Source organism: Malaya genurostris, chromosome 3 (assembly GCF_030247185.1).
Source record: "Malaya genurostris strain Urasoe2022 chromosome 3, Malgen_1.1, whole genome shotgun sequence".
Taxonomy (NCBI): domain Eukaryota; kingdom Metazoa; phylum Arthropoda; class Insecta; order Diptera; family Culicidae; genus Malaya; species Malaya genurostris.
The window spans coordinates 150,308,861-150,332,252 of record NC_080572.1 but is presented as its reverse complement, the minus strand read 5'-3'; the positions used below and the strand labels follow the sequence as shown (position 1 = coordinate 150,332,252).

General features: G+C 38.3%; 1 protein-coding gene across 7 annotated transcripts in view; it reads right to left on the bottom strand.

The window, feature by feature from the left end:
• The window catches only part of LOC131438683 (muscle calcium channel subunit alpha-1), a 1,458,253-nt gene that overhangs the window by 835,386 nt on the left and 599,475 nt on the right, over positions 1-23,392 (bottom strand). For 6 of the 7 annotated variants that reach the window (XR_009230968.1, XM_058608861.1, XM_058608862.1 and 3 more), the window contains exons 14-15: positions 2,939-3,235; positions 2,790-2,877 (exon numbers count right to left, since the gene is read on the bottom strand). Coding sequence is in view for 6 of the 7 variants with exons in the window: in XM_058608861.1 (XP_058464844.1) it covers positions 2,790-2,877; positions 2,939-3,235 (385 nt within the window). In the remaining variant the exon portion in view is untranslated. Of the gene's footprint in view, positions 1-2,481; positions 2,590-2,789; positions 2,878-2,938; positions 3,236-23,392 lie in introns of all 7 variants that reach the window. The other variant, XM_058608858.1, reaches the window with a different exon arrangement.

Sequence of the window (23,392 nt, the reverse complement as noted above, 5' to 3'; positions counted from 1 at the left end):
AACTAGTGCTTGACATTTGCGTTGCCTATTTGTAATCAGTGATGCTAATCTAAAAAAAGCCTTCTTAGTCCACTTAGTGCTTAGAATTGCATGAAACGTCGAGATTTAGTGTCATCCCTAAAAAAATTTTTTTTGAAAAAATCGACTTTTTGGGACATAGAAAAAATATGAAAGTCCCAGAAAGTTGATTTCTTCCAAAAAAAAAGTTTTTAGATGACACTAAATTTCGATGTTTATGCAGTTTTAAGAGTTTTGGCATCAAAAAATATTTTCGATTTTGGAAATTTCATGTACTCCCCCCTATGGTGCTTTTTCAAGATCGAAAATTGTCAAACCTTTACCACCGGGCAGCACCCCTTAAGCATGTCCGATTTAGGTTAAATTTTGCATGAAGGCTTTTTTCGAGGTGCTTAAACTTTTGAGCACTAGAACTTAACGAAAATAAAGGTGTTCCCAAAATTTTGGCACCCTTATATATATATATATATATATATATATATATATATATATATATATATATATATAAGAGCGGTAAAAATCAACGTGTTTTGTCGGTTACGTCACTTATACAATCATATCTCCGGAACCAAACGTCACAGCCATTTGATATTCGAACTTGATCAATGGCCCGACAGTAGCTTTCAAACGAGCCCAAGTTTGTTAAAATCGGTTCAGCCATTTCTGAGAAAATTGAGCGCGTTCAAATACAACGCTTTTTGTCGGTTACGTCACTTATACAATCATATCTCCGGAACCAAAAGTCACAGCCATTTGATCTTCGAACTTGATCAATGGTTCGACAGTAGCTTTCAAACGAGCCCAAGTTTGTTAAAATCGGTTGAGCCATCTCTGAGAAAATTGAGCGCGTTCAAATATCTTCGAAAAGTGCACACACATACACACACACACACAGACATTTTCCGATCTCGTCGAGCTGAGTCGAATGGTATATAACACTATGGGTCTCCGAGGCTCCGTTCGAAAGTCGGTTTTCCAGCAATTCTAATACCTTTCTATAGAGAAAGGCAAAAACAGTTACATATGAACAAAATTGATTTCATATCCGATGGAGCTGTATTACAATATAAAAATAGAAAGAATTTTTCTAGTCTTTGCGAAATAAGAATAACTATGGTATAGATGTTGAATGACATTTTTTCGCAACATCGCATGGTAAGGAACCTTAGGAGGAACAATAAAACGCATGATCTTCTAGTATTGCTGAGGAACGTGAACATCCCATTAAAAATGGGAACAACCAACACGAATTTTCTTTCCTTATGCAAATACAATAGAATATGAAAATACCAAGTAACATCTGAATCAACAATATTTGAATTTAAATATAATTTTACGGATAGAAAAGCTTATTTTTAATAAATTCAAATAGCCATTCAAAAATCGTTATGAAAAAAATTCCCGAATTTGTTTTCAAACCAGTTGGCAGTATTTTAGTTTGGACTTCAGCTGAAACATATCAAAATATAAAAAAATATAGAAAAACATTTTCAGAGATATTTGAGTTTTAAATGTTATATAATAAAATATAAAAAAAAAATGAAATTACATAATCCTCAAAATCACCTAACTAATTGCAGAAGATACCAAATCAATCGGACCCACCGTTTCTGGGATATGTATCATTGAAAATTTTCAAGTGATTTTTTCTTAGTCTATTTTTAAAAGTTAAAATTGCTAACTGATGATGCGAAATAAGTTACACGCATTCTCATGGAGACATTCACACATAACGTCACCGTCACGGAGCGTCTTAATGGACGGAACATGTGAACATTCCGATAAAGAATGTATAAAAATAATTTCGACGGAAGTTTACTTTCCGGTGACGGTGACGGAGGAAGACGGATCATCTGAATCGTACATTAACCATAAATAACGCTTATGCAAAATTTGAGTCTATTAAAAAAATTCAAATAAAAATCGAACTTTGATTTGGTATGGAATTGCTCATATTCATCTCTACTCCTATTCATTCGACCTATTGAAAACGTCAGTTTGAATAAAATCTCTAAAATAGTACAAAATTTAGCATTCTTTAGCAACTTTCGATTCGTTGCAAAAAGTTGCGTAGGCCTCATATAAATTTTTCTAGAGCAGAATATTTTTCGGTGTGCAATATGTTAAGATAAAATCAATCACCTTTTGTTTGTAGGTTAAGTGATATTTTTCCCGACTAATGAGATGAACATAGTTACCGCTACACTAATAAACGAACCGGTATATTTATCCAGTTCGTTTTTCTGAATATTTGGTATTACTCCTCAAACCGCGTTAAATGTCACAGGACATTTATAATGGTAAAATCGAATGGGTATTAGGTTAGATGCTACGTTAGATGAGAATGCACTGGAAATACAAAGAATGTTCGTAAGTAAGAGAAAGGTAAATGTAGCACAAAACATCATTTATGTACGGCCCATATAATACACGCAAGCATTTATCTCCTAAATCCAGTCATACCTTATATAACTGAACTCCTATAACCGCGAACATAAATTGCAGTAGACATGTCACTAGAACAATATTTCCGATTGTCTTAACCGCTACTATTACACACTGAACTACGTGCTGAGGAATGAAAGGAAATTAAAACAAATAACTAGTGCTTTGTATATAAGGTTCTAATTCAACTTCTGAAGCATTTAAAAACAGTCTGGAAATTTATCAAATGTTCTGTGAAGTAGTTCTCATGAAAAAATGATCAACCCCTGCACTTGATATGAAACCAAATAATAATGAAATTATTACGTATGTAATGTGAAAATTACCTTTAATCCTTTGGCGCGATTAATTGCACGTAGTGGTCTTAATACCCTCAAAACACGCAGTATCTTGATCACAGAAATCGCTCCAGAACTGGAATCATATGTTGCAAAATTATTATTATATCAAGGTAATAAAAATGAACGTGTAATACCTGAAGAACATAGATATGAGAGATACGCAAACCACTAATAAATCAAGTAAATTGAATGCCGACCGACAAAAGGCACCATCATGTAACAGGAATCCATACGATATAAGTTTTAACAGTAGTTCGATGGTAAATACAGATGTAAAAAAATAATCGAAATAATTAAGAATTTGATTCCTTTCTGAAGTAGCATTAAGTGGGTCTTCGGCAGCTAACATAGCAGAAGAGAACATAATGCAGACTAAGATAATATTTCCGAAGGTACTGTGATTACACAACCAGTGACAAAACACTCGAACCCTGCAAAAAGCAAAGCAAAATATACGATTAATATATGCGAAGAATACAGTTGTAAATATATTCATGAACAGGCCCAGGAAATTAGTAAATTCTTGTTAGAGTTAGGTTGCTGATAGAGTGTAAGTATCAGACGCGGCGTCAAGACTACCAAGTGAGCTAATTGCATTTCATCAAAGTAAACCTGTAAGTGCGATGCGATAACATTACATCGCTTTGCTCCGCTCCGCTGCACTCACTCTGATTGCACCCTTTGCAGGCCTTCCGAATACTCATGGGTGCACAAATACGACATCGAGAAGGCACCGAAAATGTGTGTGTCGTATATTTATCCTGTGAGTGTCAGAACCGACTTAAACGGCAAAAGTGTGTACGAGACGCGTAGCGAGCACATAGAAACGGGATGTGCTGCTCGAAATTTCAAAGTATCACATTTTTTCTTCGCGTGACTCGTGCGCTTTGGTCTCATGAGACAGCGCACGAGATTTTTATGAGCACAGGTTGTGTGCGGTATGAGCCACAGTAAAAGCTACTGTTCTAACTATTTTTCCGTGCCTAGAGCGCTACGTACGACTTGTGTCGCACGGTGCAAGTTGTTGGTGAGAGTTGACGATCGGTTTCAGAATAAAATAATCTTTATAAATTGATCATGACATAATTTTTCGACAGAACATTATTAGTGAATCCTTTTTAAGAACAAGATATTCTATCGCTGCTCAGGCCATTGAATCAGATTAAATCGTGATATGCGTTCACATTAAATTGTATGAAATATTAAGTGGTATATCACGTTGTATGATAGGATATCAAAAAAATCCACATATTATATGATATGAGCAGTTATGTGTAAATTTCTGACATATCAGAGACTCGGATGACTCGTATCACTAAGATGCCTAAGTTCGACTCCTCTGGTAGAAGGTAAAAGTTTAGATAGGAGAAGCCTTCTGTTTACTTAAATGACCCTTGTCACGTCTCACTTTTCCGCACTTTATCCTTCACATCCTGGCTCTTCCTTGAGTACAATGGCTCTAAAATTTCATATTCTTTCTTTTCTTATAATTTCTAGTTAGTTTGATATTGTTGAAAAACCGAAAAAAGTTATGTGTAAAGACTATAAAATTCAAGACGAAGGAACTCATTGCATAATAATCTTTTGATTGTAGACCGATTAATAAGCAAAATGTTGTGGCGGCTAGAAAAGATTAATATTGGTACAATGTTGAATATTTCATTTTATTACATCCTGATGCAGTCTGTAGACTCTTTTAAGTATTTTTAGTACAATTGAAACAGAGTAGCAGATTCGAACTTGCAACTAAATAATCATAACGACACCTCTTCATATCCATGTCAACAAAAAAAACTATCTTTTTAAATTAAAAAACTTCGGTGCATCCGAAACTGACATAGTATTTTTCTAATATTACTATTTTGCCTCTCTAATAAAGAAAGGTTATGCAATCACTTGAAAAACCGATTATTGAAAATTGGCCCGAAAAGCCAAGTATCATATACCATTCGACTCAGTTCATCGAGTTGAGCAAAATCTGTGTGAGTGTGTGTATGTGTCAAATATTCTCACTAGGTTTTCTCAAAGATGGCTAAACCAATTTTGACAAACTAAGATTCAAATAAAAGGTCTCATAATAAAAAAACATCCTGCATTTCATCCGGATCCGACTTCCGGTCCCGGATTTATAGGATAAAGTGTTTAATATTTACGGCGTCACTTAAACCGTAAAAAAATTTCTCAACTAATCTCAAACCTACACAAATCGATAGTGATTATCAGAAGGCAACTGAAAAAATCAATTCTGGCGCTCCTGGTCATATATTCCAAAATGGATCTCACTCACTTTTCTCAGCGAGGGTTTGACCGATTTCCACAAACTTAGATTCGAATGAAAGGTCTCACGATCCTATACCAAATTCCTGAATTTATTTTGGATCCGATTTCCGGCTCTGGAGTTATAACGTATACTTAAATCGGCGAAACAAAACCGTAAAAAAATATTTAAACTGTACTCAAAACCGTTATTTCCAATCTTATGGTTAAAATAAAGGTCATAGGGTTCTACCAAAAATGACTGCAAATTTTCGGATTCAACAAATATTTAAATCGTTGTTTAGAGTACGATGGCAAAATCGTATAAAATCTTTAAAATTTGAATAAAAATTAGTAGAGTTTGTACGTCGGGTTAGTTGGTGGCCGTACGAACCGACTTCGATTATACCGGTTCTCGGGTTCCGGTGCTGCAATTACATATAATAGTGAATCCACTTCGTTTTCTAATGGATGGCCTAACCGATCAGAGAACTGTTTCATTCTCTCTGTTATACTAGTTAATGAACAAGCAATCCCTTGGTTTCTTTCAAAAATCGAAGAGAAACATTTGTATAGAACACCACAGTATTATATATGATAAATGCATCATTACATCATTAAGTGGATAAAAACAGGTTTTTGTTATAACATAACATTAGATATGTTATGTTATGACCCTCGCAACCGCATGGGTCGATTCCCAACCCCATAGGATCAGAAACTTTTTCTGGTTCAAAGGGGCGAATGGCCTTAAAGTTAAAACCTCCATATTAAAAACAAAACAAAGATTTATATTTACTGCAATCATTGTATACCTCTTCGAAGTCGAATAGACATGAAAGTTTAGTTTTGGAAGTGTTGAAGAGATTTATGACTATTTGTAGGTAGAACTATTCGTAATTGCAATTCATTTTCTTGTTCGAATGTTTAGGGGATTGGCTTTATTAAAACTCATAGTGATTGTGAGGAGCAGTCTAAATATTTAGCAGCAAATGTGCCATTCGTGCCGTGACTATCGGATCGATCGGACGTAAATTCCGCTTTCTCCAATCGTGTATTGAGTTGATTTATGCCGTTATCAAGGTGATTCCATATTCAATTGTGCCTGCATTGGTGCGGTCGAGTGATAGTTCTAATTAATCCGTTCTTAAGGCCGACTGTGAGCTTGAAATTAGAAACAGTGATAGTGACGAAAAGAGAAACGTTTCATTGGACAGTGTAGTGAGAGACTGAAAAAAGTGCTTTTTCAAGAGGTTTTTTGCACTCTACTGGAAGGAATATTTACCGATTGCCTCGGACCGGGTCTTGGTAGCCGTTCACCGTTTTGGAGCTTAAGCTAAGTAAAACTTTATTTTCCCTGTTGTTTAATACCACTTTATTTGCACTCCGAATCTGACCGCACGGACACAAGTCCGTGACATGAGAGGCGATATAAAATTGCCTGACCTTCCTCTTGATGACCAGATGGATGCTTCTGATGGCAATAAATCGCGCATTAGAAGCTATCCCGACGGGCTTGCACTCCCGGCTGGACCATTTGCGGTTTACATACGGACCAAAGCCAATGGAAAAAAATTAAACCTTCTTAGACTATCAAAGGACCTGACCTCGCGATATTCTACAGTACAAAAAATTGAAAAAGTACGCCCGGACAAGCTTAGGGTCTTATTAGCTAGTGCAAAACAGGCTACTGAGATCGTTCAAAGTGAGCATTTCACGCGGGAGTATCGCGTATACGTACCAGCTCGCGAAGTCGAGATAGACGGCGTGATCACCGATCCGAGTCTGACTTGCGAGGACGTTCTTAAGCATGGGGCAGGCGGTTTTAAAAACCCCTCACTCAAGAACGTTAAGATACTGGACTGCAAGCAATTGCGTTCAGTATCAACCGCTGAGGATGGGACAAAGTCCTATATCCCATCGGACTCGTATCGGGTGACTTTCGCTGGCTCGGCTTTGCCTAATTACGTCCTCCTGGACCGAGTCCGTTTACCTGTTCGCCTTTTTGTGCCGCGGGTCATGAACTGCACCTATTGCAAACAATTGGGACATGCAGCATCCCATTGTTGCAATAAATCCCGGTGTATAAAGTGTGGAGGGAGTCATGCGGATAACTCCTGTAGTGGAGACAATGAAAAGTGTCTCTACTGTAAGGAGGGGCCGCATGACCTCTCTGATTGTCCCGTGTACAAATTGCGTAAGGATAAAATGAAGCGTTCACTCAAGCAACATTCCAAACGCTCTGTTGATGCCAATTTACATATCTGAAGACAAATTAACCGAGCTCTACTGCACATTCGGCAGAAACAGATCAGTATTATCATTCGAGCAGTTATGATAGTGGTAGACAGAGTTTGCGATCATATTCTCATGCGATATAAGCTTTCCGGCATATTCCACGTAATATGCTTTCCGGTAGAGACAAACTTTGTTCATATAATAATGTACGCAGACTATATAAGGGCAGTGCAGATCAGATCGGTACGGTACTGTGGTATTACGGTACTACAGTACTACGGTACTTCGATAGTACATCAAGTTTTTATATTCGTCGTGATTGTCGTAGTCATAGTAATTATTTGTCATAGTCATTATAATATACTAGTCAGTATATTATAATAAACGCGTACCAGTTTATTACATCACCTCCGAAGTGTTCCGCGGTGTCCCAATCTGCACGAAAGCCGTCCCAGGCTTAAGTTGGAAAGCTGTCGCATGCTTATTATTTCCGTACAATTTAAACACAACGTAGGGTTCAGATGAGCCTCATCATAATCGTGTAATGAGCGCCATCATAAATTTGGTGCCGTGACCAGGATTTTCATCGAACCGAATAGTCGGTTACAGTTTTCGGAAGTCTATCGGTCGCGACGGTCGAAATGTGAAATTTTCTTACGATTTTCTTACGGTTTTCATACCGTACATATTCAACAACAGCAAGTGTAATGACTACGAAGAAAATGAAATTCATGTCTACCATGTGAGAAAGTGCAATTAACAACTCGAAACCGCCATTTTTTAAGTTTAAGAACGATCTTCATAGTCGTTCACATTCTGTTCGCACAGAAAATAAAAGTATTTGTGACAGCCCGCTGCTGTCTGTGTTTCAATTATGCATACTCTATTGTGCGGCGAAAATCCATCCGTATCGATAGAAACGGTCAGTTGGAAGTACTCAATTCAGTGTAAACCTTTCCCACAGTGCGAAATACCGATCAGAAAATGTGTTCTGACATGTGATTGCTTAGTTGTGAAATGGCGACGCCGCCATTGTAACATGAACTTTATCAGCGGAGAAGAAAATTACATGTGCTAAATAAATGAAATTGCCGCTATCTTGTTACGTTATGTAGCTTTAGAAAATGTGTGTTAGTAGCTTAGTATTTTGTAAATCTAGTATAGGAGTGAAGGTATGTGTAAATACGGTGAAGCGGTCTATTTAAAGAAAATGAAACGGTCTATTTAAAACAAAAAAAAAGGAGATGAGTAATGTACGCAGAAAATAAACGCAAAATTGTGGGAAGTTTCGCCAGTGTACGGAAGGAAAATGGAACGGAAATACGAGTAGAAAGAGAGCGAAGCGATCGAGAGAGAAAGCGATTGTTGGGTAGCGGTTTTGGGTAATGTGGAGTCAGGTCATTCGGAGAAGGTCGACCGTGTGAGGTAGATCGGTGCGAAAACCTAAATAGTAGAAGTAACGCGGTTCAAGTAAAAGTTTCACGCATGGAAAAAGTTGGGTCTGATTGAGACTGAGCGATATCATCGGTAGAGTTGTAGAAGCCGGAACCCGCTTCGCATTCGACGAGGAAGGGGCCGATCACCAAACACCCCGACCTGCCAAGCATCACGACCGAAATACCGGTGCTTCATACTTTCGGCATCACACTACAGCTGCAGCCTCGAGACCAGAACCCGAACCTACAATCGATTCGAGAGACAATATACCGTCGCTGCCAACCACATTTACTCGCTGCTCATCATTTTCCAGCGCTATTACTCCGTGAGTCGTTATCACCTGGGATCCTGCTAAACCGCAAATAGACCGGAATAAATGCATTGTAAAGGTAGGAATTGTTTCCTTTCAGATTAGATCAAACACACATCCGAAAACTCCCCTACTTCCACCGACCCGGGGACTCGGAACAAAAGAGGCCTTGAGAGCCCGCTCCAAGACTCCCACACCAGGAGTCGGGGTTTAAGCCAGCCCCCTTTTGGGACTGTGCGATTTCCGAGAGAGAGGCTCATAATCTCCATAAAACAACGCTAATCTATCCACGAACCCATTCGAAATCAAATACGCACACCTTCACTCACCCATCACAGAGATACGCGCAGATTCCATCTATGAAAAATCCCTTATCAAAGAAAAGGTAAGCAGATGCGGCCGTGAGCAGCTGCTGGATCCTATTGAAGAGGCTCGGTTGAGATTGTTACTTCATATGCGACGCAAGGAAACAGCAGCTCAAGCAATAGGGTCACCCCAGTTGGAGCAGCGCAAGGCACCGAGCAGCCCAGATCAGCACAAGAAACATCCGGGACGTCGCCTCCATTATGCTATATGTGTAAAGACAGACACTTCCTTTACCAATGCGGCATTTTCACCAGTTGGACTTCCACCAGGCGGCTGGAGTTTGTCGAAAGGATTAAGAATCGAGATCATGCTGGAATCCATTAACCGCATGGCCGTGGAAGGTTTCAGTCCTCGTACATGGTTCCCGCAAGGTTCATCGTGCTAAAGGCAAGTTAAACAATCATCGCATTCAGCCACCGGGCAGGAATCCAATCCTGTTCGGGACAAATCGCCAGACGAGTTCCTGGCCCAAGCTCGGGAGAATCGAGCGGTTCCAGAATCAGCTGTAAAGAGCACAAGCCTCGTCGGTGGGTTCGTAGAACCCCCGGCTGGGACTTGACATCAGTTAAGTACCCCTTTTGTTTCATCATCCACTCTTGTATTCGTACGGACTTTCGACCTTTCAGACTGTTCATTTATATGAAACGACAATTTTATTTTATTTATTTCGTCAAGCAAATGCAGACTACATATAAATTGTTTACAATGTTCACTTGCATACTACGCATTATTTCTATGACAAAGCTGAGATTTGATTTGATTTTTTGACATAGTAAGGTCAAGATGTTCGCAGTATTGATTGTAATGGCGCATTATTCGATTGACTGGACTGTATTTTGCATAATTTGTTCTAGCTTGTTTTTCTAAAAATAATTTCCTGGAACGTAATTGACGGCTAGGTATATAAAAATTTAATTGCGATAATAATGGAGTTGATTGAATGCGTTGAGAAATAATGTCGCTGATAAAATAAAGCATTGCAAAGTCGCGGCGTTCTTTAAGTGTTTGTATATTGATGAGCATGCAGCGTGCTTCATATGATGGTAGAGGAAATGCTGTCTAGTTTAATTTACGAAGTGCATATAAAAGAAATTGTTTTTGAATAGATTCGATGCGTCCTTTGTGAACAATATTGTATGGATTCCATATTAGGCTGCAATATTCCAAAATAGGTCTGACATATGTAGTGTATAATAATTTAATTGTGTATGGGTTCTGAAAGTTATGACTGAAGCGTTTAATAAAGCCCAGCATGCTATTAGCTTTATTGATTATGGTATTGTAGTGTTCCACAAAAGTGAGCTTGGAGACTAAGATTACGCCTAAATCTCTTACAATTTTACATTTTTCTACAAGTTGATTTAGGATGTATGTTTATAGGTATAGTTTCATTTTTCCTACTGAAATTTATTGAGTTACATTTTTTTACATTGAGTTGGAGTAGACTTTTGCAGCACCAAATGTGGAATAGATTGATTTCGTTCTGGAATATTACAGCGTCGTTAATATTTTTAATTTCCATGAAGAGTTTCATGTCGTCTGAATATATAAGCACTTTCAGATTTTTGAGTATGAAGGAAATGTCGTTTATATGTAAAATAAAAAACGAGAGGCCCTAAGTGAGAACCCTGAGGTACGCCAGAAGTTACATTAATTGGTTCAGACAGAATGTTTTGGAAGCGGACTACCTGTACACGATTCGTTAAGTATGATTTGAGCCATTCCAGAAGAATATGTTTTATGCCATATTTTTGTAGTTTGTGTAGAAGTAATGGTATGTCAATACGGTCGAAGGCTTTGCTAAAGTCAGTGTAAAGAGTTTCTACGTAGTTTCCGGCGTCCATTGCATTCAGAGTGAATGTCATAAATTCTAAGAGATTTGTTGTAGTTGAGCGGCCTTTAAAAAAGCCATGTTGTTTGTTTGTTATTACATTTTTAAGTTGATGAAAAAGTTTTTCATTTACAATTTTTTCAAATAATTTTGGAATGCATGAGATAATGGCTATTCCACGGTAGTTCCGAATGTTAGATTTTGCACCAGATTTAAATATTGGTACAAGAAAGGAAGATTTCCATGCTTTAGGAAAAGTACATTTATTAAGTGATAGGTTAAAAAGTAGTTGTAGTGGTAGTGTAAGTTCTTCAGCAAGATTTTTTTTAAATATTGGTGGTATACTGTCAGGTCCAGGCCCTTTTGATGCGTCTAAGTTTTTCAGTGCTGTCGAAATGTCATGTTCTGATAGATAGTTTACAGAGATGGAGTTGGAAAATGCAGGTATGAAAGAGAAGTATTCACGGTCACGGTCAGTTTCTGAATAAGATGTATATTCTTCTTGGAAAAAATTTGCAAAGTAATTGCAGATTTCTATACTATTTTTCCCTACATGTTCGTCGAGGTGCATTTGAGATGGAAAATTGTTGCTTTTTAGTTTAGTTTTTGTGTAGTTAAAAAAGTTCTTAGGGCAAGTCTTAATTTCGTTTTCAATTTTGCGGTTATATTCTTCATGTGCTGTGTTAATGGCTATTTTGAGTTGATTGCATAGATTTAAGTAATTTTGAAGATGATCGTCACTTTTTTCTTGTTTGTAAGTTTTGTGTGCTTTTTGTTTCCTATTTTTCAAATGTTTTAGTTGTGAATTGAACCATACAGGTAATTTGCTGTTATGATTTTTTCTTCTTCTTTTCATAGGCAAAGTTTCGGCTAATATTTTGTTTATAATGTGATAGACTTTGTTTACTTCGACGTCGACATTTCCTTCTGTACTCAGTATGTTCCGCCAATTTATTATACTTAGTCTACACTTGACTACTTCAAAGTCAATTTTATTGTATTCCGGCACTTCCTCATATTCCAAGTCGTAGGGAAGGGATGCATTGTGTGTAAATAATGAATATTCAATTGCGGTGTGAAATGCTTCATTTTTCCATAATGGCAGGTTTGATGCATTCACACAAAAGTCTTCTGTGCAATTTGTGAAAAGAAGGTCTAAATATGCGTTTTGTTGATTTTTTACGGAGTTTACTATGTAATATGAGCATTTAAGACTAAATCTTTCTCACACCCCAGACCACACGCACTTGACAAATTTCCAAGAACACGCACTTGACAAATTTCCAAAAACACGTACTCGACAAATTTCCACTCGACACCATTCCAAGAAAACTCAAAATGCCTACACAAAACAAACACATTACCTATATGAAGGCGACCTACATGAAGGCAACCTACATGAAAGCAATTTACGCTGACCCAAAGAATAGAGCTACATAGACATAAATTTCGGCAAACGAAATGCGGAAAGCAATAAGTTACCCACCAGTGAATTGAAAACAAACAGACCTGACCTACTGTGACACTTCCCCTTCCTTGACACCCTCATGCCCGCAATTGAATACCAACCGACAAGAACTAGAGCGACAAGTGACTCAGGAACACACACTAACTCAAACTGACACTCACGAGAATAACCCAACATGCTATCGCCCTCTCCTCTCCGTATCACACCCGCTCACTCTCATCAAGAAGCTTTTTTCCTCTCTTACTCACAAAACATACAATGGACGACGTTATACAACTGATCCCATTGGTTAAACCTGACTTAAACTGCGCGTTCTAACTCCTCCCACCTAGGTTCTCACTAATTGTAAAGTAAATAAACTAACTAGCTAGCTCAGGAGAAGACAGACTATAAATTAAGACATTGATGAAAATAAAGATGATTATTGTTTCTTAGTCACACAAGACAAGTGCGTGTTCAGTTTAAATGGCGACCGTTAAATAGTGTTTCGAACCGTGCAAAGAATATGACTGTACGGAACGGATGATGGTGAAAGTAATCGTACCGAAGTTACCAAGTTCAAATTGAAAAAGAAGAGCAAGCGGCTAGCAATAAATCGAATTCAATAACTGATAAACGAGTGTTTTGTGATGCAAAAAAAATGCAAATGACGATCGTTATTATCGTTAGTTAGTAACAGTTCGACTTTCCGGTGCCCTTTTCATAGCAGTGAATAACCGGGAAACATCGTGCGACGTTAACTATGAACTACCCGAGAAATTTTGTGATGCTGGGTGCAGTTAATTGAATACTGATACTAGTTATGAACTACCCGAGAAATTTTGTGACGCTGGGTGCAGTTAATTGAATACTGATATTAGTGATGAACTTCCCGAAAACGTTGTGTTGCTGGTTGCAGTTAATCGAATACCGATGTTGGTTATGAATTTCCCGAAAACGTTGTGTTGCTGGTTACATTAATTGAATACTTAAGGTGGATTTTTTTTTGTGTGCAAACAAAAATAAAACAAAACCGTGTGTCACCAAGGAAGGATCCGCTACAGCACAAGGAGACGACGACAACGCTCACACACGAGTACCTACAACGTGAGGACGAAATGGAAGTAAACCAAAGGTACTGTGCTTAAATTAAGAATTAGGGACAACTAGCTAGGAAAATATTGAGTTAAGACAAAACAACATTTGTGAATAGAGATTATGGGTTGGTTTTCGTCAGACGAAACCATCAATAACACAATAGCCTCCCCGTCGAGGGAAACGGAAGGCATCGCACTCTGCGCGTTGGTAGGGATAGCAATAGGCTATCTGCTACTGAAAGGTCTAATAAAATTGCACAAACAATATACAGAAAAAATAGCAATCAAGGCCGCACGTCAGGTACAATTGACCAACGTTTAAATTTAGATTACGTATACAAACATTTTTTAGTCGACAATGGAAAATTCTTATAACGACAAATGGCCTTTAACGGTCAAAGAGAAATTAAATGAAATAAAAATTCGTGCCGAGGAAAAACGCAAACAGGCGATTCCCGACAAACACAAATGTGGTTACGCATGTATATTCATGTCTAGAAAACTACATACTATATCTTATAATTGCGAAAGGAATGATTTTTTCTTTTTAAAAAAAAGAGATAAAAATAATATAAAATTTTTTTTAATATGTAAAAAATTTTTTTATATAAATGTTATATATATCCAAGCGAAAATGAAATGCAAAATTATAAGGAGCTAGAAAAACTCCACATTTACGTAAAAAAGTCTATCAACACGAAACTATCAGAAAAATTACTCGAAGAAAAATTGAATCGATGCCAAGAATTAAAAATCGACCTTGAAAATTTATTTATAAAAGAACAAGAAATTATCGACGACAAGACTTTCCACAACTTAGTAAAAAATACAAGACTGTGGACAGACGAAATTTGCGAAATAATAAAATTTAAACTCGCATGCATTAGAGCAACCAAAAACGACACAATGACACAAACAACAACCCCGTTTGACTTACGTCAGGCGACGGCTCTTATCCAACCTTACGATGGTTCTCCCGAGAACCTATACACATTTATTGACTCAGCTAGATTGCTGAATGAGTTAGTTCTGCCAGACCACATGGCCATGGCAATAAAATTTCTAAAAACCAGACTGTCCGGAAAAACCAGACAAGGCATCCCTGAAACAGTCAATACAATCAATAATTTGATACAACTAGTCGAGGAAAGGTGCAAAACCACGACCACTCCCGAAAGTATAATAGCGAAAATAAACACCTTAAAAGAGAAAAACTCAATAAACAGTTTTTGCGATGAAATTGAAACCCTCTGCACGAAACTCGAAAATACCTATGTCGAGCAAAAAATCCCACTACCAGTGGCAAGATCAATGAGCACTAAGATAGGGGTAAACGCTCTAATAAAAGGGTGTAACAACACCGAATTAAAAATAATTCTCAAAGCTGGTAATTTCAGCAACATAAGAGAAGCAAACCAGAAAGCACAAGAATTGGGTACAGACGAAATAACCCACTCCCAAATAATGCACACACGTTTTGTTCAACAGCACCAACAAAGTGTAAATAATTTTAATAGAGGGGCAAGACAATATAATGCAACCAGATATCCAGTGCAATACAATTATTTCATAATAATAGAAATAATTATAACCATAATAACTTTAATAGTAATTCCAACCATAATAATTTTAATGCAAATAATCAAGAGTTCCGGCATGAAGGTAATATGCGGAATACAACCAATTACCGCGGAAGAACCCGCAGAGATGGTCAATACCACGAAAATTTCCGAAGGAACGGAAATAACAGAATATTATTAACCAACGAGGAACAGACGGAAAATGTCTCACAAAATGAAACATTAAATATAATACCACGTCGGTACGAACAAGTACAAAATATTAACCAATACCCAACGAACCAAAATTTTTAAGAAAGACCTTGTATACCATGAATATACACGCCGCTAATTTTATCAAAGTAGGTATAAGAATGACAAATTCAATATGCACATTTATTATAGATTCAGGTGCAGATATATCAGTATTTAAAGCAAACAAAATATCTCCACAACAACCAATCAATATAAATAATAAAATTAAACTTACCGGAATTACCGATGGCGAGATAGAAACCATCGCATCGACAGAAACAGAATTAATATTTAACAACGAAGTTTCTATTAAACATAGATTCCACCTAGTAAGCCCAAATATTCCTATTTCTACAGATGGCATCTTAGGTAGAGATTTCCTCTCGGCTCATAAATGCCTAATAGATTATGAATGTTGGATATTAAACTTTACAATTAACAATATTCCAACAGCAATACCGATTCAAGATACAATCGATAAAAACTACATTATACCAGGAAGATGCGAAGTTATCAGAATAATGCAAAATTTAAATATCAGTGAGGACATGGTACTACACTCACAGGAAATTAAACAAGGGTTATTTTGCGCAAGCGCAATTATTTCACCACAAAACCAATTCGTAAAATTTATGAATACTACTGACAAACCTATAAATGTCAACCAATCAGAATTCAAGCCAATTTTAGAACCCCTAAGTAAGTACACAATTTTGAAAAACAACATGTACAAAAATAACACTAGAAAAAACAAAGTCCTAACTGAACTCGATTTAAGCAATGTACCCATATACGTTAAAAACAGCCTGGAAAAATTAATTTCAAATTATTCTGATATATTTTGCTTACCAGACGAACCAGTTTCGTCAAACAATTTTTATTCACAAAGTATTGAACTGAGCGATAGAGTCCCAGTATACATTCCAAACTACAAAACGCAACGAAATTGCAACACAAGTAAACAAAATGTTGAAAGATGATATTATCGAACCATCCATATCACCATATAACAATCCAATTTTACTAGTCCCGAAAAAATCAGAAAACAATAATACAAAATGGAGATTAGTAGTTGATTTCCGGCAACTTAACAAAAAAATATTAGCCGATAAATTCCCACTGCCAAGAATTGATGCTATCTTAGATCAGCTTGGTAGAGCAAAATATTTTACAACCCTGGATTTAAGGTCAGGATTCCATCAAATACCCTTAGAAGTAAACTCCAGGAAATTTACAGCATTTTCGACCCAATCCGGTCACTTTCAATTTAAAAGATTACCGTTTGGTTTAAATATCAGTCCAACAGTTTTCAAAGAATGATGACTATCGCAATGTCAGGATTAACACCTGAGCATGCTTTTGTATATATAGATGATATTACAGTAGTTGGATGCTCAATTCAACACCACCTTCAGAATTTAGAGGAAGTTTTTGAACGCATTAGGAAGTACAACCTTAAATTAAACCTCAATAAGTGTAAATTTTTTAATACAGAAGTAACATATTTAGGTCACAAAATTACAGACAAAGGAATACTACCGGATAGTAATAAATACGAAGCAATAAAAAATTATCCTACGCCAACAAGTAGCGACGACGTGCGAAGATTCGTTGCCTTTTGCAACTATTACAGAAAATTCGTCCCAAATTTCGCAACCATGGCCTACCCATTAAATCAGCTACTAAAGAAAAACCAGAAATTTTCATGGACATTAGAATGCCAGCATGCTTTTGTAACTTTAAAATCCTTCTTAATGTCACCAAAACTTCTGCAATACCCAGATTTTAATGAACAATTTATTTTAACCACAGACGCCTCAGACGTTGGATGTGGTGCAGTTTTATCACAAATAATTAATGGCAATGACTTACCAATAGCATTCGCCAGCAAAAGCTTTACACCCGGAGAAAAAAATAAATCAGTAATTTTGAAAGAATTGACTGCAATACATTGGTCAATTAATTACTTCAAGTCCTACCTATACGGACGCAAATTTACTATACGAACGGATCACAGACCGTTAGTATTTCTATTTAATATGAAAAACCAAACCTCCAAATTAACTAGAATGAGGTTAGATTTAGAGGAATTTGAATTTAATATAGAATATATCCAAGGTAAAAGTAACGTTGCAGCCGATGCGTTATCACGCATAATAATGTCTTCAGATGAATTAAAGGCGAACAGTATTTTGATGGTTAATACAAGGTCAATGTCAAGAAAATAAGAACTAATAAAAAGGGAGAAAGAACAAGATAAATTAAATAATACCAAAAATACTAATTATAAGAATAACTTAAGTAATAATCCTTACATCAACAGTGAGCCTGATCAACTCTCTGTTTATTCAACGGAAACTCCTAGCGAAGTAAGAAACTTATTGAAAATGAGGTGTTTTTTCGAAAACAACCACATTATAATTGATACATATCAAGGGATACAAAAACAAAAACCGATGCATCGTGTAATTACAGAAATAAGAGATATCAAACAAACACTCGTGTTTGCAATCTCCAAATATGAAGTCGAAATGAGAAAATTAAAAGTTAGCAGAGTAGCAATCTCTTGCAATGATAAAATATTTGAAATGGTACCTATGGAAATGTTTAAAGGTCTCGTCCTAAAAACAATTAAAACATTACAAATTATTATCTACAAACCACCGAAGTTTATTAGTAAACCTCAGGAAATACAAACAATATTAAAGAATCACCATGAATTACCAACAGGAGGACACATCGGACAAAACAAATTGTACCTCAAATTAAGAGAAATATACACATGGAAATTTATGAAAAGTTCAATTGCTAATTTCATCAAGGCCTGTGAAATTTGCAAAAAGAACAAAATTATTAAACATACTAAAGAAAAATTACAAATTACTAATACACCGAACAAACCATTTGAAGTAGTGGCAATCGATACGGTTGGACCATTACCCAAAACGATCCATAATAATAGATACGCTGTAAGCATACAGTGTGAACTAACCAAATACGTTGTATATATACCTATTCCAACCAAAGAAGCTAACATCGTAGCTAAAGCGTTAGTAGAAAATTTCATTTTAACTTACGGTAAATTTCTTGAGTTAAAAACCGACAGAGGAACCGAATATAAAAACGAGGATCTAGAACAAATTTGCAAATTGTTAAAAATTAAACAAACTTTTTCGACAGCTTACCATCCTCAGACAATTGGTTCTTTGGAAAGAAATCACAGATGTCTCAACGAGTTTCTGCGATCTTTTATCAACGAACATCAATCTGACTGGGATGATTGGTTACAATACTATGCATTTTCATATAACACAACACCACACTCAGATCATGGGTATACACCCTACGAACTAGTTTTCGGCGTAAAAGCCAGACTACCACAAGAAATTTATCCAGACAAAATTGAACCGATATATAATTTCGACATGTACAATAAAGAATTACAATACCGACTACACAAATCACACGAAATAGCAAACAAACATTTAATACACCAAAAAGAATTCAGAAAATCAACAACAGAACACCTATGCAATCCGATAGAAATACAATTGAACGACATAGTGTATCTGCAAAACGAAAATAGACGCAAGCTAGATCCATTTTATATTGGTCCATTTAAAGTTACACAACTTCAAGATTCAAATTGCGAAATACAAAATTTACAATCAAAAGAAAAAACCATTGTTCACAAAAATAGACTCATCAAAGCATAAAATACAAAATTGTAACATCAAACTTCTAGAAATAAGATTCAGATACCGAGCTTAACACCACGTAAAAACAAAAAAAAAAACAGAGAGAAAAATCAAAAAATAATTGCCGTGGGCGTAAGTGAAGTTTTACTCAGCTTCTCTGAGAAAAACTGTAAAATTCGGTTATTTTAGCTATAAGAAAACTCTGTAATATACATTAAAATTGTTAGGGAGTTCGAACGCAACAGTAAACTAATCCCATAAAGCACTACAGAATGATTTCCCTTCGTTACATCATTCTTCCAAAAGGGGGATGATGTAATATGAGCATTTTAGACTAAATCTTTCTCACACCCCAGACCACACGCACTTGACAAATTTCCAAGAACACGCACTTGACAAATTTCCAAAAACACGTACTCGACAAATTTCCACTCGACACCATTCCAAGAAAACCCAAAATGCCTACACAAAACAAACACATTACCTACATGAAGGCGACCTACATGAAGGCAACCTACATGAAAGCAATTTACGCTGACCCAAAGAATAGAGCTACATAGACATAAATTTCGGCAAGCGAAATGCGGAAAGCAATAAGTTACCCACCAGTGAATTGAAAACAAACAGACCTGACCTACTGTGACACTTCCCCTTCCTTGACACCCTCATGCCCGCAATTGAATACCAACCGACAAGAACTAGAGCGACAAGTGACTCAGGAACACACACTAACTCAAACTGACACTCACGAGAATAACCCAACATGCTATCGCCCTCTCCTCTCCGTATCACACCCGCTCACTCTCATCAAGAAGCTTATTTCCTCTCTTACTCACAAAACATACAATGGACGACGTTATACAACTGATCCCATTGGTTAAACCTGACTTAAACTGCGCGTTCTAACTCCTCCCACCTAGGTTCTCACTAATTGTAAAGTAAATAAACTAACTAGCTAGCTCAGGAGAAGACAGACTATAAATTAAGACATTGATGAAAATAAAGATGATTATTGTTTCTTAGTCACACAAGACAAGTGCGTATTCAGTTTAAATGATGTAGGCCAAAATTAGAAATTTTGTCGAAAAAGTAGTGCAATGTTTCGTTTTCTCCTACGACTGGGAGTAAGATTGATTCATTTTCAATGTCAGAAATGAAGTCCGCATTACGTTGATTGAAGTCGCAAAAAATATGAAGCTTTACTTCAGGTTCCATATTCGAAATAATTGTGTCTAAAGATTGAAAGAACAATTCAAAGGAGAATTTGTTCGCATTTTCGGGTGGGAAATAGACAGAGCAGTAAATATGTTCTTCTCCCAATATTGAGACTTTGGCCCATACATGCTCAAATTCTTTATATACTCTTACTTACTCTATCAGTCGTAGACCACGCGGGTCTCTGCTGTATACAGGAGGCGTCTCCATTCAACTCGGTTCATGGCTGTTCGCCGCCAGCCTCGGTAGCTGCGAAGGGTCCGCAGGTCGTCCTCAATTTGATCGATCCATCTTGCCCGCTGCGCGCCTCTTCTTCTTATACCGGTCGGATCATTATCGAGAATCATTTTAACCGGGTTGTTCTGCGACATTCTAACAACATGCCCGGCCCACCGTAACCGCCCGACCTTGGCCGTTTGGACGAGGGTTGGTCCTCCCAGCAACTGGTGCAGTTCATGGTTCATTCGCCTTCTCCACGTACCGTCTTCTATCCGCACTCCACCGAAGATGGTTCGCAACACCTTCCGTTCAAAAACAGCTAGTGCGCGTTGGTCCTCCGCAAGCATTGTCCAGGACTCATGCCCGTAGAGGATAACCGGTCTAATCAGCGTTTTGTAGATAGTTAACTTCGTACGACGGCGAATTTTGCTCGATCGAAGCGTCTTGCGCAGTCCAAAGTAAGCACGATTTCCTGACAATATGCGTCTCTGAATTTCTCTGCTGGTGTCATTATCGGCAGTCACCAGTGAGCCCAAGTACACGAACTCGTCGACCATTTCGATTTCATCACCACCGATCAGAACTCGCAATGGGTGGCTGACGTTATCTTCTCTCGAGCCCCTGCATTTCATGTACTTTGTCTTTGACACATTGATGTCTAGTCCGATCCGCTTGGCCTCAGCTTTTAGTCCGATGTACGTATCTTCCATCTTCTCAAAGTTGCGTGCTATAATATCAATATCATCAGCGAAACCAAGTAACTGGACGGACTTCCTGAAAATCGTGCCACTCGTGTCTATCCTCGCTCTTCTTATCACACCCTCCAAAGCAATGTTGAATAGCAGACACGAAAGGCCATCACCTTGCCGTAGCCCTCTGCGAGTTTCGAAGGGACTCGAGTTTATCCCCGATACTCGAACAACGCACATCACTCGATTCATCGTAGCCTTGACCAATCGTATCAGTTTGTCCGGGAATCCGTAGTCGTGCATGATTTTCCATAGCTGTTCTCGATCGATTGTGTCGTAGGCTGATTTGAAATCGATGAATAAGTGATGTGTGGGCACATTGTATTCGCGGCACTTTTGCAACACCTGGCGAATGGCGAACACTTGGTCCGCAATTGAATACGTTAGCGCGTTCACCCATAAATCCTGCCTGATATTAACCCACGAATTCGTTTGCAATCGGTGAAAGTCGACGGCATATGATTCGGGAGAGTACCTTGTAGGCGGCGTTCAGCAGAGTTATCGCGCGGTAATTGCAGCAATCCAGCTTATCGCCCTTTTTGTAGATGGGACACACGATTCCTTCCATCCATTCCTCCGGTAAAATCTCGTCCTCCCAGATCTTGGTAACGACCCAGTGCAGTGCTTTCACTAGTGCATTACCACCGTGTTTTAGTAGCTCGCTTGGTAGTTGGTCAACGCCAGCGGCCTTATTATTTTTCAACCGGCTTACCATCTCCTGCACTTCTTGGAGGTCTGGGACCGGCAGTCTATCGTCCTCCGCACGCGTTCCCAAGTTCGTTACCGCGCCGCCACTTTCGTATTCCGCCACATCGCCATTGAGGTGCTCGTCGAAATACTGCCGCCACCTCTCGATCACCTCACAGTGGTTCGTGAGAAGATCCCCGTTGGTGTCCTTGCACATATCGGCCTGTGGCACATGGCCTCTACGCGAACGGTTCACCTTCTCGTAGAACTTCCTTGTGTCATTAGCACGGAACAGCTGTTCCATCGCTTCGCGATCTCGGTCTTCCTGTTGGCGCTTTTTTCTACGGGATACCGAGTTTAGTCTGTTCCGCGCCTGTCTGTATCTCTCCTCGTTTGCTCTCGTCCGGTGTTGCAGCTTACTCGCCCAAGCTGCATTCTTCTCGGCCACTAACTGTTCACATTCGTCGTCGAACCAGTCGTTCCTTACGTTCGGAGCCGCCGTACCTAGCGTTGCTGATGCAGTGCTACCTATGGCAGATCGGATGTGTCTCCAGCCATCTTCAAGAGTAGCTGCACCAAGCTGCTCTTCCGTTGGTAGTGCCACTGCCAACTGCTGCGCGTAATCTTGGGCTACTCCTGCATCCCGGAGCCGCGCAATGTTCAACCGCGACGATCGGTTTCGACGTCGGGTAGCCACCGTCGAAAGTTTTGAGCGCATGCATACAGCAACCAAGTAGTGGTCCGAATCTATATTCGCACTGCGGTAGGTGCGAACATTGTTGATGTCCGAGAAAAATTTTCCGTCGATCAAAACGTGGTCGATTTGGTTTTCGGTCTGTTGGTCAGGTGATCTCCAGGTAGCTTTGTGGATATCCTTGCGGGGAAAGAAGGTGCTTCTGACTACCATTTCTCGGAGGCCGCAAAGTTGACACACCGTTGGCCGTTGTTATTCGATGCGGCATGCAGGCTGTTCGGCCCGATTACCGGTCGGTACATTGCCTCCCTTCCTACCTGGGCATTCATGTCACCGATGACAATTTTTACGTCTCTGCGTGGGCAGCCGTCATAGGCTTGTTCCAGCTGCATGTAGAACGCTTCTTTCTCGTCATCGGGTCTCCCTTCATGTGGGCAGTGCACGTTGATGATGCTGTAATTGAAAAAAACGGCCTTTAATTCTCAACTCACACATCCTAGCGTTGATAGGCTGCTACCCAATCACTCGCT